Source organism: Candoia aspera, chromosome 5 (genome assembly GCF_035149785.1).
Source record: "Candoia aspera isolate rCanAsp1 chromosome 5, rCanAsp1.hap2, whole genome shotgun sequence".
NCBI classification, from domain to species: domain Eukaryota; kingdom Metazoa; phylum Chordata; class Lepidosauria; order Squamata; family Boidae; genus Candoia; species Candoia aspera.
Genome location: NC_086157.1, coordinates 107,251,523 through 107,269,375, shown reverse-complemented (window position 1 = coordinate 107,269,375; position 17,853 = coordinate 107,251,523). Strand labels below are relative to the sequence as shown.

Below are 17,853 nucleotides of genomic sequence, written 5' to 3'. Positions count from 1 at the left end.
GGAAAAAGAAGCTTTTGCAGTCAAGGCTGCTTTGGAGGCATGGCGCCACCTCTTAGAGGGGGGTAAATGTCCTTTTGAAGTTTGGACTGACCATAAAAATTTGGAAGCGCTCAGCATGCCCCGTAAGCTCAGTCCTAAGCAGATCCGCTGGGCTCAATTTTTCAGTCGCTTTGACTTTAAGTTGAAGTTCATTCCGGGCAAGAAAAACTTCCTGGCTGATGCGCTTTCCCGCCTGCCCCAGGATTTGGTCCAGGCACCTGACATTGTGGATACAGTGTGGACAGCACCCCAATTGGGGTTGCAAGCTGTCACACGCAGTCAGACTCGTGCACAGCTGCCCCCAGCTTCGGTTTCACTGGCTGGGGGAAGGACGCCAATTCCCTCGCAATTGCAACAACAGTTCCTCCTAGAACTGAAATCTGACACTTGGTTGCAAGCGAATAGAGACAATGTTACATTTGACAGAGGCTTCACTTGGAAGCAAAACCGCCTCTATGTCCCTGACAGTTTGCAAAGGGAAATTTTGATTAGGTCTCATGATGATAAAGTGGCTGGTCATTTTGGGTTTGTCAAAACCTTGCATCTGGTGTGCCGCCAATTCTGGTGGCCCACATTGAGACGTGATGTAAAGAGTTATGTTGCTTCTTGTCCTGTCTGTGCTATGTCAAAACGGAAGGGGGGCAAACCGCAAGGGCTGCTGCAGCCGGTGGCCAGCCCCTCCCGTCCTTGGGAGGAGGTTTCCATGGATTTCATTGTGGATTTACCTCCTAGTCAGAGAAAGACTGTGATTTGGGCGGTAAAGGACTACTTTTCTAAGCAAGCCCATTTCATTCCATGTGCTTCCATTCCGTCTGCGCAGCAATTGGCCCGCCTTTTTCTAATCCACATCTACCGGATTCACGGGAGCCCCTCCCGCTTGGTCACGGACTGCGGAACACAGTTCACTTCCCAATTTTGGAGGGCATTTTTAAAGCTGGTGGGTACCAAGCAGGCGTTGTCCACTGAGTCGCATCCGGAGACTGACGGATCTACAGAGGCTCTTAATTTGACCCTGGAGCAATTTTTGCAGGCATTTGTCAACTATCAGCAGGACAATTGGGTTGATCTGCTACCTTTTGCTGAGGTGGCTTATAACAACGCCGTCCATCAGAGCACGGGGCACACCCCTTTCCATACTGTGTTTGGCCGGGACTTTGTTCCCATTCCTGAGTTGCCTCAGCCCTCCACACAGCCCTGCTCCGCTTCTGATTGGGCTGCTCAGCTGGCTGATTCGTGGCCAGTGATTCAACAGGCGTTGGCTGATGCCCAATCTGCCTATAAACTGCACGCCGATAAGCGACGAGCCCTTCAACCTGCTTTTAAAGTTGGTGATAAGGTCTACCTTTCCACTAAGTTCATTAAGTCCCCTCAGCCCTCGAAGAAGTTGGCTCCTAAGTTTGTTGGACCTTTTCCCATTGTGGGAGTTGTTAACCCTGTCACGTTTAGACTGGATTTGCCACACAATCTGAAACGTTTACATCCTGTTTTTCATTGCAGCTTACTCAAGCCCGTCAACCACTCAGATCACTGGCATCCACAACCCCCACCTCCTGCTCCGATCATGATTGATGGGCAACAACATTTTGAGGTGAAGGAGGTCCTTGATTCTCGCTGACTACATGGCACTCTACAGTACCTTATTCGCTGGAAGCACTTTCCCCACCCTGAATGGGTGTTTGCCCGTGATGTCCAATCTCCTCTTTTGGTTCGCCACTTTCATCTAGCTTATCCTCTCAAACCTGCTCCTTAATGTTTTTTGGGGCGCGGTATGTCGTGTTCACCGTTCCAATGTTGCCGGTACATCGTAATGTTTCGCATGTTATTTGGCTGATGCGTGTTTCATCTGGGAGGGGAGGAGGATTCCATCTCGTGGGATTGTTATATGTTGGCAGCTGGATTGGAATGTGTTTGGGTTATCTCGAGTGTTCAAGGTTCCTTTCCCAGGACATCAGCAGAAACGGTTACCAGCACCTGGGGGGGGGGGGGAGTTTGAAACGGCCGGGCGAGGGGAGGGATTACGTTTGAGCCGAAGGTTTTTAGTTTGTATTTGGTGCACTTTTGCTCATTCTCAGCTTTCTCTGTATTTGCATACTATTCTTTAATAAATCAGATATCATTAAGTTCCTGCTTGTGAGTCTTAGTCTATTAGAGTAGGCAATCATTACAGGAATGCCTTTTCAAAGATGGATTTATAAAACTGTACTTTGCATCAGTTCCTCTTCGTTAACTAAACATCTTTAACAGAAGCTCTGCTGATTAGCAGAGAGTTCTGTAACAGCAGATTTCCTGTATCCAGATGACTGTCTACTCCAAGATACTGATTAGGAACCTCATTTTAATTGATCCAATTGGTTTAAATCAATACATCTAAACAAATCAGCTTGTTAATATCATTTATATTTATTTATATTTCGAATTTCATCACCGCCCATCTCACGCAAAGAGATTGATCCTTTCTTAGATCAAGTTGGCCAAAATACAGTGGTTCTTTAGCAAACTCTTTGTCAAGGAAAGGATTTTTTTAAATAGAAATAGAAAGAGTGGCATCTTCCCAGCAGGATGATCCATCCCAAAAGCCACTCTGTTTTTAATTGGAAACAGCCATACAAATGCACCCAAATGTACATGTGTGCAGATGGGGGAATGCTAGCAATTTATTTTCTGGAGAGAGGTGGTGAAGGGATTTTTATTACATCAGAACCTGTGGCAGTTCGGGTGGCAACACATGATAGTATCTTATTTGTTGAGCCTCATGGTGGTTAACTAAGAAAATTTTGGCTCCTCAAAAATTTCATGATATTTTCCATGATGACCCCTGCTTGTTCTTAACTGGCAGAAGGAAGGCAAATAAAAAGTTGGGTTCATTTTGGCTTGTGAGCCATAGTGGAGAGAAGAAACACAGTGAAAACAGTGCCACATGGAAGTGCCCCATGCCTCATAATTGTATTACAGTGAATTACTAACTTAGATGAAGACTAGTAATTATTAGTAACCAGCCCAGTGTGGATCTCTCCTTCCATGTTTCTGAGTTACCGTGGCATCGTTCTGTTATTAACTATTTTAACTTGCTTTGTTTTCCAGTGCCCGACAGCTACCAAGGCAACATTTGGAGTGCACATTAAAGTCGTGGGAGACTGGACAGGTATGTGAATAGCCCAACTGTGCACTTCCACTTGTAATGAATACCTTGAAGCAAACTCCCAACCATCTGTGTGCAACTGCATAGCGTAACCCCAGTTTCCCACCTGGCCTCCCAGCAATTTTATTGCGGTATGGATTAATTGATTGGAGTATGCTCATAGATACCCTACTTTTCTAAAACTGGATAAATTGTCTTGTTAATCAGAAGTAATATGGCTTGATTTGTGTGTGGGTGTGTGTAAGAGAGAGAGCGAGAGAGAGATTCTGTGCAATGCCTTTTTTTCCTTTGGCTCATATCTAGGAGTTGTTGCATAAAATGTGCCCTTGCTAGATAAGGAGATTTTAATACCAGCTGTTTGATTGCCTTCCCAGTTATTTAACACTTAGATCACATTGTGATTACCAAGTTACCTTTCATTTCACCATATGCTTCTCCTCCTGGGTGGTGGGAACATCCTTTCAGTTTGCATAGTCCTCTGGAATTCCATGGCTCTATTTTAATTTTTGGCATCAAGTAGGCTGGATAGAAAGGCAATGGAATGAATGAAAATGACTCAACATTCAGGTGAAGCAATGCTGGGAAAGAAGTTATAAAAATGTAGAGCAGATAGAGCTAATTTATTTGTGGAGGAGGGAGTTCAGTTAATGGAGGGTGTTTTCACCCCCTTTTAGTGCTATAATTGTTTACTGTGCTTAATGTTTACATCTTACTCACCACTATGTGTCATTTGGACAATGACATCGTTATGCAAATCATGAAAAATATTCCATTTGCATACATTTACGTGATTTGTGTATACAAATATAACAAAAAATTTAAATAGTTTTTATTAAAAGATTTTATAGATATAATAGGAAATACATTCAAAGAAAAAAATGTCGCAAAGTAAATGTGAAAAAGAAAAAGAAAAAAAGAAAGGAAAGGAAAAGAAGAGATGAAGAAAAAAGGGAGCTAGGAAAAAGAAAGGAACAGAAAACATATATATATATATATAAAAAAAAATCTTCCTCTTGGCAGTTATACATACAATTCTAATCAAACCTTTCTCTCCAAGATTTCATCAAAATTCCCTTCTTTCTATAACCTACTCTTTCTAATCATCAAAACCATAAGTCACAAAATCATTTTCTTTTGTTACGCAAAAAACCATAAGGGGTTTCCAGTCATTGATGAATGTCAATAATGACCTTTCTCTAATCAAAGAAGTCAGTTTGACCATCTCAGCAAGTTCTGTCAATTTCACCAACCTCCATGGTGGGTAATGCAGAATCTTTTCATATTTGTGCATATAGTAATCTTGCCACAATAATCATATATTGAAATAATCTTCCATGACTCTTTTCTAACTGCTTATCCATCAGTCCTAAAAGGAAAAGTTTTGGCTTCAATTGAATATTAATCTTTAAAATCCTCTGTATCAATGTGTATATTTGAATCATTTTTTTTTTTGCTTTTTTACATGTCCACCAAGCATGATAAAATGTCCCTTCATGTTACTCACATTTCCAATATACATTTGGAATGTCTTTATACATTCTAGATGATTTCTCTGGCATCATGTACTAACAATACATCATTTTATAAAAATTATCTTTAAGATCATAACATAATGTAAATTTCAACCCTTTTGACCACATATTTTCCAGCTGATTCATCTGTATATTATAACCAAAATTCTTAGCCCACTTTATCCTACATTCTTTAAACTTCAATTTCAAATTTCAACAAAAGTTTATTCATTTTAGCAATTACATGTTCATAATCAGCACACAACTGCACTTCAAATTCTGTCTTACTTCGCTCCATACCATAAGTGTTTTTATCCATTTTAAATCTTTTTGATAACTGTAGCTGGCTGGGTATCTTTGGGCCAGTCACTGTCTGTCAGCCCAACCCACCTCACAGGATTGTTGTTGGGGGGAAAATAGGATGAGGAAGGAGCATTAGGTATGTTCCCCGCCTTGAGTTATTTATAAAAATAATAAAGGTGGGATAAAAAAAACTAAAACAAAAATGGAAAAACCATTGATAACTATTGGAAACCAAATGGAAAAACCATTGACAAGAAGGATACTTCTGCCATTAGTTGCTCTCTTGGTCACAGTGGCAATATAGGAACTTGGGAATCACAAGAAGCCAAGCTTACATAGTGATTTCAAATAGCATCTGAAAAGGAAGGAGCCCTTTCTGCTATAAATGCATCACATTTTTTAAAGATTAAAGAAATTCCATTAGGGGCCTTCACATGACAGGGGTCAGCTTCATCAAAATAGCAGGCATGACCAGATGATAAAAGCCCCATGCTTTTTACATGTGTGTGACACATGTTAAAAAGACGTGGGGCTTCAACCACCCGATCAAACTGGATGACGCCCCTAATCACATCCACCCTTTTGAATTTCCTGAATGCACCTGGTTGGCCACACGAACACAGAGCCAGATTCTAATGTGGCTGATCCAGCAGGCTTTTTTCTTTTCTTTTACATTCTTCTAATGGGTCATGCAATTTTTTTCAAACCTAAAAAGCTTGAATGGTTACCTCCTTGAATTCTGCTTCTGCTTCTTCCTTGATTCTACTTTGTTGTATTTTGCTTTAATTAGCTCATTTGTTGGTTAGGTTTGTGCCCTGCCTTTCCTCTAGAAGTTCAGAGTGGCATACGTATCACTCCCTTCTCCCATTTTTCTCCAGAACAACATCTCTGTGAGGTTGGTTGGGTTGCAAGAATATGGCCAGTTCAGAGTGACCCCATGATTTTCCATGGCTGAGGGTGGACTTGAACCTGCTTTTCCTGAGTCTTGGTCCAACACTTAAACATCACACCACATTGGCTGTCCAACCTGAATTCTTTTGAAGAGATCTGTGACCCTAAAACACGTTGATACTTTCTCTGATGCAGGAATAAGGAAAAGAGACCCACATCATCAATATTATCCTGGTAAATCAGAGCATCATTCCACTCTCCTTAAATTCTTTTCCTTTCTAAATATATTCTAGGTGTTGGTGAGAATGTTTTTCTTTGCGGAAGACATTGTTTGCAGGAATAGAGTTTTCCGTTCCTAAAACTGTACCAAATAATTAGGTGGAAAGATAGAATATCTGATAAAGTACTTGGGGAGCTTTAAGAATATACAGGTAGTCCTCGATTTATGACCACAATTGGAATCAGAACTTCGGTCACTGATACGGTCATTAAGTGAGGCATCACATGACTGCAGCCAATTTTATGACTATTTTTTTCTGTGGCCATTAAACAAATCACCACAGTTGTTAAGCATATCATGTGGCCGTTAAACAACTCTAGCTTCCCCATTGATTTTGCTTGTTGGAAGCCAGCTGGGAAAGTTGCAAATGGTGAGCACATGACCCCAGGATGCTGCAACCATCGTAAATACATGCTGGCTGCCAAGTGCCCAAATTTTGATCATGTGACCATGGGGATGCTGTGATGGTCATAAGTGTGAGGACCAGTTGTAGATCAGTCTTTTCAGCATCTTCATAACAGCATCTTCGTAACAACACTTCATTTAGTGACTGTTCAAAAAATCGAGGACTACCTGTATAGGGAACGTCTTCCTGACCAGTGCATGCCCTGTCCTTGTTTGAAAAGTATTGCCAAAAAAAGAAAAGCAAGGCAAGACTTACACAGTCAGATGTGTAATGTACTGGATGTCAAGAATCTTTCCATGGATGTTTTGTTCATGTGCAGAACACACCAGCATTCACAGCTGAGGTTAAAATAGGTAATAGGTGCCTTGTGGGCTAAAAAAATGAAAACACTATGGTAGGCATCCACTACTAGCTAAAATTATGATGGCCACCATGACTGTCAAGGGACTTATCGGCCCCACTGGGTAAAAATATTTATTTTTTTACTTTGTGTTAGATTTGTGAAGGTCACCCGAAAGCACACAAAAGCTGTGTGGTCCTTTGTGGCCTGCAGTACTTTAGCAATAAGAAGAAGGAGCTCTGTGTTGAGCAATATATCATCCTGAATACCCCACGGGATGTGATTAAAGTAGCTGAAGCGCTGGAGCTTATAATCAATAGTGACCACCGTTTGACAGCTTTTGGTTCAGATTTCTGGGGAAGCAGATGGAGGGAGAGAATACACTTGTGAATTCTGAGCAGACACAGTGACAATGCTTGCTCATTAGCTAACTTAAATTAGTTGTTAGATTAATCTAATGAGTGTTGGTAAACCGAGAACAAGCCATTTTCTCCCTCCCAACTTTTTCCTATTTCAGTCTATTAGAATTTCATGTTTTTTTCATATAAAACCTGGGTGGAGTTAGTCCCAGACAATCAGAAGTATCCAACAACGTGATATAATATCATGTTCTTGTTCCCGAACACTGATTTGTTTGATTCTTTATTTGACAATGACCCATAACACACAAGTTGTATGACCAAAGAATGGTTAGAGCAGAAGAAAGTTAATGTTTTGGAATGGCCACGTCAAAGTCCTGACGTTAATCTCATAGAAATGTTGTGGAAGGACCTGCACTGGGCAGTTGATTTGGAGAAGCCTATTAACATCCCTGAGTTGAAGCTGTTCTGGGAGGAGGAATGGGCTAAAATTCCTCCAAGCTAATGTACAGGACTGATCAACAGTTATCGGAAATGTTTAGTTGCAGTCATTGCTGCCTGGGGGGTGGGGGGCACACCAGTAATTGAAAGCAAAGGTTCACATACTTTTGCCACTCACAAATATGTAGCTTTGGATCATTTTCCTTAATAAATCAATGAACATGTATAATGTTGTTGATTCATTTGTTTAATTGGGTTATTTTATCTAGTTTTAAGACTTGTGAGAAGGACAGATCACATTTTAGCTCATATTTATGCAGAAATATTGAGTTCACAAGGGTTCACAAACTTTTAAGCACCGCTGTATACCCTACCTTTATTTTGTACAACTCAAGCAGTTGGTACCCCAGTTGCAAACCATCCTGGAAAACACTGATCTTAGCACCTTTATCCATGTCCTGGTAAGATTCAGGGTAGATTACTGCAAGATATCATTTGTGGGGCTGCCTTTGAAGACTGTTTGGTAATTATAGCTAAATCAGAATTCAGCAGCCAAATTATTAGCTGGACAGTGGAGCTAATTTAGTATGAAAATACCTTAAGAATGACCAGGAAAGCCTCCCACAATTCTTAGTTTGCGTAGTTGTAGGGAGGGAAATAAAATAGCTGTTTAGAGGGAGGTGAAGTGGGAATAGCTTAAGCAAAATTGCCATCATTGGCTGACAATTAAAAAGGGGAATTACAGTCAGGGCATAGAGTTCAACTTCCTGTTCAGTGCTGGAATAAAAATTAGCACATCCCTGACAGGTGGTAGTCTAGCCTCTCAGAGCTGGAAGGGGCCATCTTATCCCAATCCCCATTTAGCGCAAGAATACAGATTAAAATTGTAATAGAAATAATGTTATGATAGGTTAACTAATGGTAAGAGATTAGATTTGTAAATGTATCTATATCAGTATCGGAGCAAGTCGGAAGTCACTTTCCATTTCTGTTTTCTTGCTATTGACACTTTTATAGTTTTTTTTCCTTTTTTCTTTAGTTCTGCTTCCTATCTATTCTATACTTTCTTTTTTGTATCTTAATTATACTCTGAAAACAAATAAAAGATAAAGATAAAGATAAAGATATATATATATATATATAATACAGATTAAAGCAGCCCTGACAGATGGCTGTCTCATCTCTGCTTGAGCATAACCAAGGAATGAGAACCCACCACCCACTTAGTAATTATGCCTCCTGTTGACTGAACTGTTCTTGCTTCTCAGATACTTTTTCCAATTATTTAATCGGAACCTGCCTCCCTGTAACTTGACTCCATTCTTTCACATCTTGCACAGCGGAATGATGGAGAACAGATTGTGGCCTTCTTTTGTGGCTTCCTTTCAGGTATCAATTGATTTTGAAGCCCAAATTCAAGATGCTAATTCTTATCTTTCAATCATTAAATGGCTTCGAACCAAGTTAACTTAAAGGATCTTCTTTATCCCATACAGTTAGATCAAGGACAGAGCCTTTTCTGCAGTGGCTCCGGAGTTAAAAGAATGTCTTGCTATTTGGGATTTCCAGGCACCATCTCTGCCAGCTTTTAGGAAAGCGATAAAAAGACCCATTCATTCATTCATTCATTCATGTTTCCCCTGAATTAGTGATAGTTCTGTCTAGGATACCCTACAGAACTGGGAATTTATAAGCTCGATGTGCTATAAATATTTCATTTTCCTGTTCTTTGCTCCATCAGCTTGTAAGCTTCTACTTTCTTTTTCCTCTGTATTTCCTTGGATGAAAACCTTGAGTTATAATAAGTAATTAAACATGCATATAAAAGCCAATGAAAACATGCACACAATCTAAGAGACCTCATTTGAATATCTTTAAATTAAAAAATATATATCAAGGTTCTCGGTTTGAGGACCCCTTTAAGCTTAACTCCCAGGGCAAATATTCCTTCTGCCTTTCCCCAATTATATCTTTCAATCAGAACTGCATGGTAGTAAGAAATGTAAGCTTCAAAGAGACTAGATCCTGCACAATGCATGGACTTTCTCCATGGCCTTCTCTGGCAAACTCTCATGAGTTTAAGTTAACAGGAAGTTTACTGGGAATCCAGCTTCAGAATAACTGACTCACTACGGCTGTTCATTTCAGAACAGCTAGTGAAAGAATATATTTCCTGCTTCCCTTGTTTCAGGATGCTTTTTCTGTCTGAGTTACCCAGCTCTTATGCATTGCATTGTTCCCATCATTCTCTCATTCAAAAATTCCAAAACAAAACAGGAGACTGTAAAGAAGGTATGCCAAACAGATTTCTCCTTCCCCAGTTTTGATTCTATTACCCTTCAAAGTAATTATTCTATCCCATTCCATTCACAGTTTATAGAGCCACCCATCTCATAGCAATGACTCTGGCCAGTATACAAAGATTGAAACCATCATAACAATATAAACTCATGATGCCTTGGTTAAACACAGTTAGAAGGAATTCTGGGAGTTGAAGTCCACACATCTTAAAATTGCCAAGTTTGAAAAACACTGGTCTAAACTGTTACAAGGCCACAGTTATGAATTTGATCCACTTTTACCAGAAATTTCACAACAGCGTATACAGTTCTGAATGTTTGCAAGGACACAAGCCTCTTCTGGGTGATGTAAATAATATTCCCATCCCTCACATTTTTTTAATCACTTTGTCTCCTCTAGCTTTCCATGGCAGCACACTGTTTGGAACCCTTTGGGGCATCTCTTCCCTGGTAATGAAAAGCAGGGAATTAATTGTGTATGTAGTATAGCAATTTAGGGCATGTTGGTACAGCCTCCCATTAGTTGGGAACAACAAAAAACATCTGTTTTTCCCAGAGGATTTGTGGTTTATGTTCTAACTTTCTAGGAATGCTTTCTCCCTCTCTCTCTCTCTCTGTCTCTGTGTCTATCTCACAAACATATTTTTGCCCTTGCACACAGGCATTAAAAAGGAACATTGGTGAGTGGTAACTTTTCTTTGAGAGTGGAGCAAATGTGAAAAAGAACTTCGTCACTCTCTAGCATTTAACCAACTTTTCAATGGAGCTTTTACTCTATCTGCTGTTTGGTTTTAAGCCTGTGCAGAAATGGGAGTTGACTACACTTCAAGGCAGAAAGGAGAGTCTGGAAGGAGTCAAATATTATTTCATAGTCCTTCCAATTTGAAAACCACTTCCATGAAATGTTTGCTGAGGAGGCGCCATTGAAAGGCCTCGTTCTGCCATACAAGTGAAAGGAGATTTTTATTTGATACTAGGATACTCTGCCTGCTTGTATTAAGAGCCAGTGTGGTAAAGTGATTAAGGGGTTGAATTAGGAACAGGGAGAACAAGGTTCTGGTCTATCCTCAGCCTCGGAAACTCACTGTGTGTCTGAGGACCAGTCATTTTCTTTCAACCCTGCCCAGAGTTCTTGTTCTGGGTAGAAAATTGAAGAAAGGACCACTCTATACACTGCCTTGAGATGCTGGAGGAAGGATGGGCTCTAAATGAAATAAAATACAAATGTCATGTCTATGGAAAAGATTATTAACCTTATTGTGGAGTCCTTAATGTTCTTAGAGTTTGGTTATTTGCTTGCAGACATTTTGTACCTGACTAGGTATCATCAGTTGCACTGATGGTGTTACTTAGCTGGGTAATGAAACATCTGCAAGCATGTTAATGAAACATCTGCAAGCTCAGAGAGCACCAAGGACTCCACAGTTCAACCCTGAGCTACAGAGATTCTCTTCTATTGGTAACTTTATTGTCCCCGTAACTGAAACACTTATGGGGACACAATGGAGTTTGTGTTCTTAGCAGTCAGTCTGGAAGAAGCTAGGAACAGTGGAAGGATCACTACAGAGGGGAAGAATGGCTACAAAAGAGCATCAGTTCCATCCTGGAGGCTAGAAATATTTATTTATTATGTTTTTATTATTTATTTATCGTATTGTATGGTTTTTATTATGTTTTCATTTAAAAGCAGTTTACAGTAAAATAGAAAAATACTGATTTATTTAACAGATTTCCATCTGATTCTTCAAGATATTTTTCCCTTTGAAAACATGTTTTAAAATAATACCTTTTTCTTCAGAGCCTGTTAAGTCTATCCTTCTTGTTTATATTTTTAGAAGAGCTGCTTCCTTCCTTCCTTCCTTCCTTCCTTCCTTCCTTCCTTCCTTCCTTCCTTCCTTCCTTCCTTCCTTCCTTTTTTCCCTTCAATAGGTTTTAGACCAAGGTATTTTCTTTTGACAAACTAGTGATGGAAAATCTTTTATTTATTTACTGAAGTTCTTACAGTTGATGTATTCTGCTGACTGAAAATAATGCTGCTGCTTCTACCAGTCTAGTTTTATTTTTATAAAATGATCTTTGATTATTTCGTAAACATAACTCCGTAACTCTCTGTAACTCTCCCAGAGAAAACAGTTCAGTTTAGTTATACAGCATCAGTGTATCGCAAATGCAGCTGCAGATAGAAACTAACTATTTTTTTCTGAAGTGTTCCCAAGATGTTCTAAGACAGTGTTTCTCAACCTTAGCAACTTTAAGATGTGTGGCCTTCAACTCCCAGAATCCCCCAGGCTAGGGAATTCTGGGAGTTGAAGTTCACACATCTCAAAGTTGCCAAGATTGAGAAACACTGTTCAAAGGTATTTACCAGATGTAATGCTTTCCAGGCAGTGTTTCTCAATCTCAGCAACTTTAAGATGTGTGGACTTCAACTGCCAGAAGCTAGAACTCTAGCTATGCTGGCTGGGGAATTCTGGGAGTTGAAGTCCATATATCTTAAAGTTGTTGAGGTTGAGAAACACTGTTTCCAGGTATCTCTGCATGAGAACCCTAAATGTATAGCTGCTCTGCCCTCAAAATTTGGTTTTATAGAACAGGAACAAGCTGGAAATCCAGTTGAGATTCTATGCCTATCAAACCATGAAGAAACTCCTTTTGTTTGCTTGATCAGTTCCCTGGGAAGAGGAACCAAACAGAAGCACTTAAGTCATAGTGCCTTAGCACACTGCTCAATTGTACTGAATCTGCCTTCTGATTTAGCTTGATGTCTGCACACTGACAATCATTAGCCCAAGGAGACACATATCAGAGTAGAAATTTGAATTCAGTTCTCTCAAATCCTAGTCCCTATATATAAAGGGAGTGGAACTTACCATCCAGGGGATCTTGAATTGCATCTTCCAGCAAAACCAACCAGCTTTGGTAACAGTGAGGGACGTTGGGAAATGTAGTTCATCAACACCAGGAGAGTTACAGATTTCTCATCCCCTGGTGTAACCATGACAGCCATTATGGCCTTACGTGCTATTAGTGCAGCCATGATCTAAATTCAGTGACTATTTGTGTTGATACGGCCCATTCTTCTTCATCAAAATATTTATGCATTTGTTTGTTTATGATTATCATCATCATTTGACAGAGAGGTTTCAAGATCAGCTGCTCCTACATTCAAGCTGGGACGCTGAGATTCTGCCAGTTTTCCAGCAAAGATGTTATCCTAAGTAAGTAAACACTGTTTGCCCCAGGAAGAATTCACATTTAAAATAGAAAGCTTTTGTTATGATCCATGGTACAAAGTGAAGTGGGGATATCTGCTGGAAGATAATCAACTGATGGATAAGCATCTTGTGAGCACCTACGTTGGTGAGATGCACCTTATTTTGCTTGACCCTGTTTAAATAACAAACATATGCTTCTTTGTATAATTTATACATATGAGAAAGTTCAGCTTTTCCTGATACAGATTTTGGATAACTTTGGTGAACAAGTTCATACATTTTGAAGGAACATATGCCAACATATATATGAAGTAGGGTTTGCTAGAATCATGATGTCTTCAAATATATGCTATAAATTAGTTTTGACCTGATTTATACACACAATACACACAATGTTTCTGCTTCTGATGTTATTATTGTTGTTATTGCTGTTGTTATCCATCCATCCATCGCACTGGGTTGGGAGCAGTTGGCCTTTTAAATTCCTTTTTACTGTTCCCCCCTTTTTAAAACAAACAAACAAACACAACTCAGACTTCATTAGCAGTCCAGACATGTCTTTTCCAAAGAAAGATTCATTGGATTCAGGAATGCTCCTTCCCAAGGATATGGCTATAGATATACTACTTAATTTGAAGCTGAAATAGTGATTTTGTAAAACAAGTATAGTTGCATGGGAAAATAGCACAGCATTTTCACTGAAGTGGAAAGATGCAAGAAGGTTGTTTCAGATCTCAGCAGCTAAATGGGGAAGGGCTTCTGTGATAATGAACTGGATCAGCTTTGGAGGGGATCAACATTGGAGGTGAATAGATGTCGAGTGGAAATGCTGGGGCGAGGTGGAGTGTGATGATTACTTGATTTAAAAACTGCCTGTCTGCCGACTGAAGTTTGAAAAATCAATAGAGATCAGGTCTAGAATTAGAAATAAAAATAGGGCTCTTGGCTCTGAAAAAGAAACTGAATTTGTTTGAAACAAAGGCCTCTTTTACAGGAGAAGAACATTTTCAGAAAATCAGAAGACAGATTTCAGCACAATATTAATTAGGCTCCTAGGCTCACACTGTTACTTGGTAGCTTACAGACCATGGAAAAGTACTCAAGTTGAGTTCGTTTTTAAATAAACAAAACCACATGCCCTACAGTTAGTTGCAACAAATGAAAATATGAGTGAGGATCTTGATCTGTAACGCTAGCCAGCTGCAATAACACTAACCAGAAGATAACATTAAAGCTCCTGATGCTAGCATCTTGAATTCTGTTAAAACATCCTGAATCCTCATTATGAATGTTTTGAGAACTGGAAAAAGTCTTTACAATTGGAATGGAGCAACAAAGATGAAAATGGAGAACTACTACGATTGCTGTTTTTATTGTCAAGGTGATGCAATCAGCTTCTAGTTTCAACAAGATTCAACAGGAAATAACCTTAAAAAAATTAAATAGGGGCATAGAAACCAGGACCCAACATTAATAGCTCAACGCAGTATCTGTCTGCTTGAAAATAAATCCTATTGCATTCAATGGAATTTACTTCCAGCGGAGTGTAGGATTGCAATCTAAATTACAACATAGCTTTTATTATAAAATGGTTGAAAGATATAAATTGAAACTAAATACTTTTCCTTGGTGTGTAAGCTATTATTGAATAAATACTGTATGAGCCTAGGAGCCTAATTAATACTGTGCTGAAATCTGTCTCCTAATCTTCGGAAGTTTTTCTTCCCCTGTAAATTGTATTTTGGCTTTTTGACCTCCAGCTTATCATGCTTTAGAAGCCCTTTAAAATACCATTTGGTGTAGTTTTGAGCTAAAATTGCTTGGGCTTTGAGGCCAGGATGATTGGAGCCCCCATCTGAGAGCAGCATGAATGTGAGTTCCTGGTTGCCTATTTACATTTTGGATTTTAACTGAAATCATTTATCTTGTTTTGACTTTTTGGATCTGTTGTACACTGCCTGGAGTTGCAGTTGGTTGGCCTTATAAATGATTTAAATATATGCATAACATAACTTGGATGTTGCAAGAGAGTGAAAGATACAATTGCTGCTTTCTTTTAAAACTCTTTTGCTCACCTCTGATTCCTCCCTGCCTGCTCATTCTTTCCAAATAAACAATCCCAAAGGAAGCAGTTCATTCATTCACTCCATTTATACAGCCACCATCTCAAAAACAGGACTCTGGATGGCTTAAAATGATTAAAAACAAGATAAAAGCAATTATAACAAAGTAATAAATAACATTTATGGCAGCCAAGATTGAAAAAAAAAAACCCAACCAAAAACAATTAAAACAACCATGATGCCATTCTGAGATCTTTCCTTGGGATTAAATGGAAGCCAAGGAGGTTGCAGACTGCTGAACAAAGCATCATGGCATAGAGAGCCAGGGAGATGGCTTGAAGCCAATACAAGTAGTCCTTGACTTACAACCACAATAGAGACCAGAAAAATTGTCATTAAGCAGTGCATTCATTAAGTGAGGCATCATATGACTGCACCTGATTTTATGACATTTTTGCTGTGGTCATTAAGCAAATCACATGGTTGTTAAGTGAATCACATGGTTCCTCATTGTTTTTGCTTGTTGGAAGCTGGTTGGGAAGGTTACAAATCACGTGACCCAGGGGCATTGCAACTCTTGTAATACATGCTGGTTGCCAACCGTCCGAATTTTGATCATGTAACTGCAGGGATGCTGCAACGGTCATAACTGCAAGGACTGGTCATAAATCACTTTTCCAGTGCCATCATAACTTGGAGCTATAGCTAAATGAATGGTTGTAAGTCGAGGACTACCTGTAATCAGAAACTGATTGTATGTAAACCAAGAGGACAGAAGTACTCCTTAAGTCCTAGGAAGGGAGATAGTATTAAGAAGAGATTTGGGATGACTTTTCCTAGAGTATAAGAGGATGGGGTGGAGAAGCACAGACAGACTTGCAAGATTCTGTTATTATAGCCTTTCACGATAAAGTAGAGTTCTGGTGTTCCTGCGAAGTCACTTTCCTGATCAGGTCTACCTTGAAGGACTAGACAGGGTATTCACACGCAACCCTTGACCACCTTGTAACTAAGGGAACTAGAAGAACGTTAGGGAGGTTGTGATATCCTATCTGTGAGATATATACCAAAAATGTTATGCTCTCTTGAACAAAAATCAAAACAAAGAGCCAGTTTGGTCTGGTGGTTAAGGCGCTAGGCTAGAAACTAGGAGACCGTGAGTTCTAGTCCCGCCTCAGGCATGAAAGCCAGCTGGGTGACTTTGGGCCAGTCATTCCCTCTCAGCCCAACTCACCTCACAGGGTTGTTGCTGTGAGGAAAATAGGAGGAAGAGGAAGCATTAATTATGTTCACCGCCTTGAGTTATTTATAAAAATAATAAAGATGGGATAAAAAAAATAGCCCTTTCTCTTCCACATGCATAGCTATTCCTTTGCCTCTTTGGTAAAATGCTTGCTGTGATGAAAAGCAACATATACTCTCCTTCCTTCCTCCCTCCATCCCTCCCTCCCTTCCTTTCCTGGTGCATTTAAATGATTGGCAGGCTCCAGATATTGTAATAGCTGTGTTTGTGTGGGGGTGTAGGTGTGGGTGTAGGATAGCTACAAAAAAACAACCAGGGTTTTTGACTGTGTAATTTATATGCAAAGAACAGCTTCCCACTGTTGCTGCTCTTGATGTTTCCTGGAAGTAATAGCCAAATTGGCTGAACGTTTTCGCTCCTTGTTCAGTTCCATCAAATCAGTGGGCAGTGGGTCTTCTCTGAAAACCCCATATTCTTTGAATTGTAATCTCACACTGCTTTAGATTACCAAGATGAACACTTTTTGAAAGGTGAACAGTCTCTCATTACAGCACAGGAACAGAATTGTCTGAAATCTCCTTTTCTGTAATAAGGCTGATGGCTGGAGTATGTGGGTGAGTTTCCATGTTCGTACATGTTTCTAGCCCCACTTCTAGCTAATTAAGAGAAAACCTTCCCTATATTGTTCTGAGCCATTGACTGCTGTTTAATTTATGCCATTAATTTGAGAGAGAGAGAGAGAGAGAGAAAGAAAGAAAGAAATTTGTTCATTACAGGAAATGAGTCATTGACATCCCAGCTCATTAACAAATAAGCTGAAGACTATTGATAGAATATATATGGATTCTTCTTAAGAAATTCAGGAGAACATACAGTGCACATATTCAGACTCTTATAAAACAGGAACTGTGGATGAAAAATGAGAACTGATCAGAGTATTTAGGATCTATTTAGGATCCAGACTAGTCAACTAAGTGTTTACTCCCTAGCATGGGTCTCCTGTTCAGCTGCAGCTAACGTCTGTGGCTTTGTCTAGCTTTTTCAGACCACTCCATTTGCCCAATTCTCTAAGACTCAGTCGGACTAAATATTTCAACCCCCACTATTTAAGATAAAAACCTGAACGTTTCTTCTCCGCCTTTCCCCAGTATTCTTTGGGCATCACTTGGCAGAATTGGGTGTGTCAACTCGGCCCAAAATGTAGAGTGATTCAGTCAGGAGGTGTCTGCAGGAGGTGTGAAAAAGTCAAGATGATAGCTGCAGGGTAAAACCCCTACTCCTTTTTAACATGTGCCACATGCATAACACTCACAAAAAGGGGGG

General features: G+C 39.7%; 1 protein-coding gene across 1 annotated transcript in view; it reads left to right on the top strand.

The window, feature by feature from the left end:
* Window positions 1–17,853, top strand: part of NOX4 (NADPH oxidase 4) — a 124,073-nt gene that overhangs the window by 69,272 nt on the left and 36,948 nt on the right. The window contains exons 12-13 of the mRNA XM_063304741.1: window positions 3,121–3,181; window positions 13,146–13,227. Coding sequence (XP_063160811.1) covers window positions 3,121–3,181; window positions 13,146–13,227 — 143 coding nt within the window. The remainder of the gene's footprint in view (window positions 1–3,120; window positions 3,182–13,145; window positions 13,228–17,853) is intronic.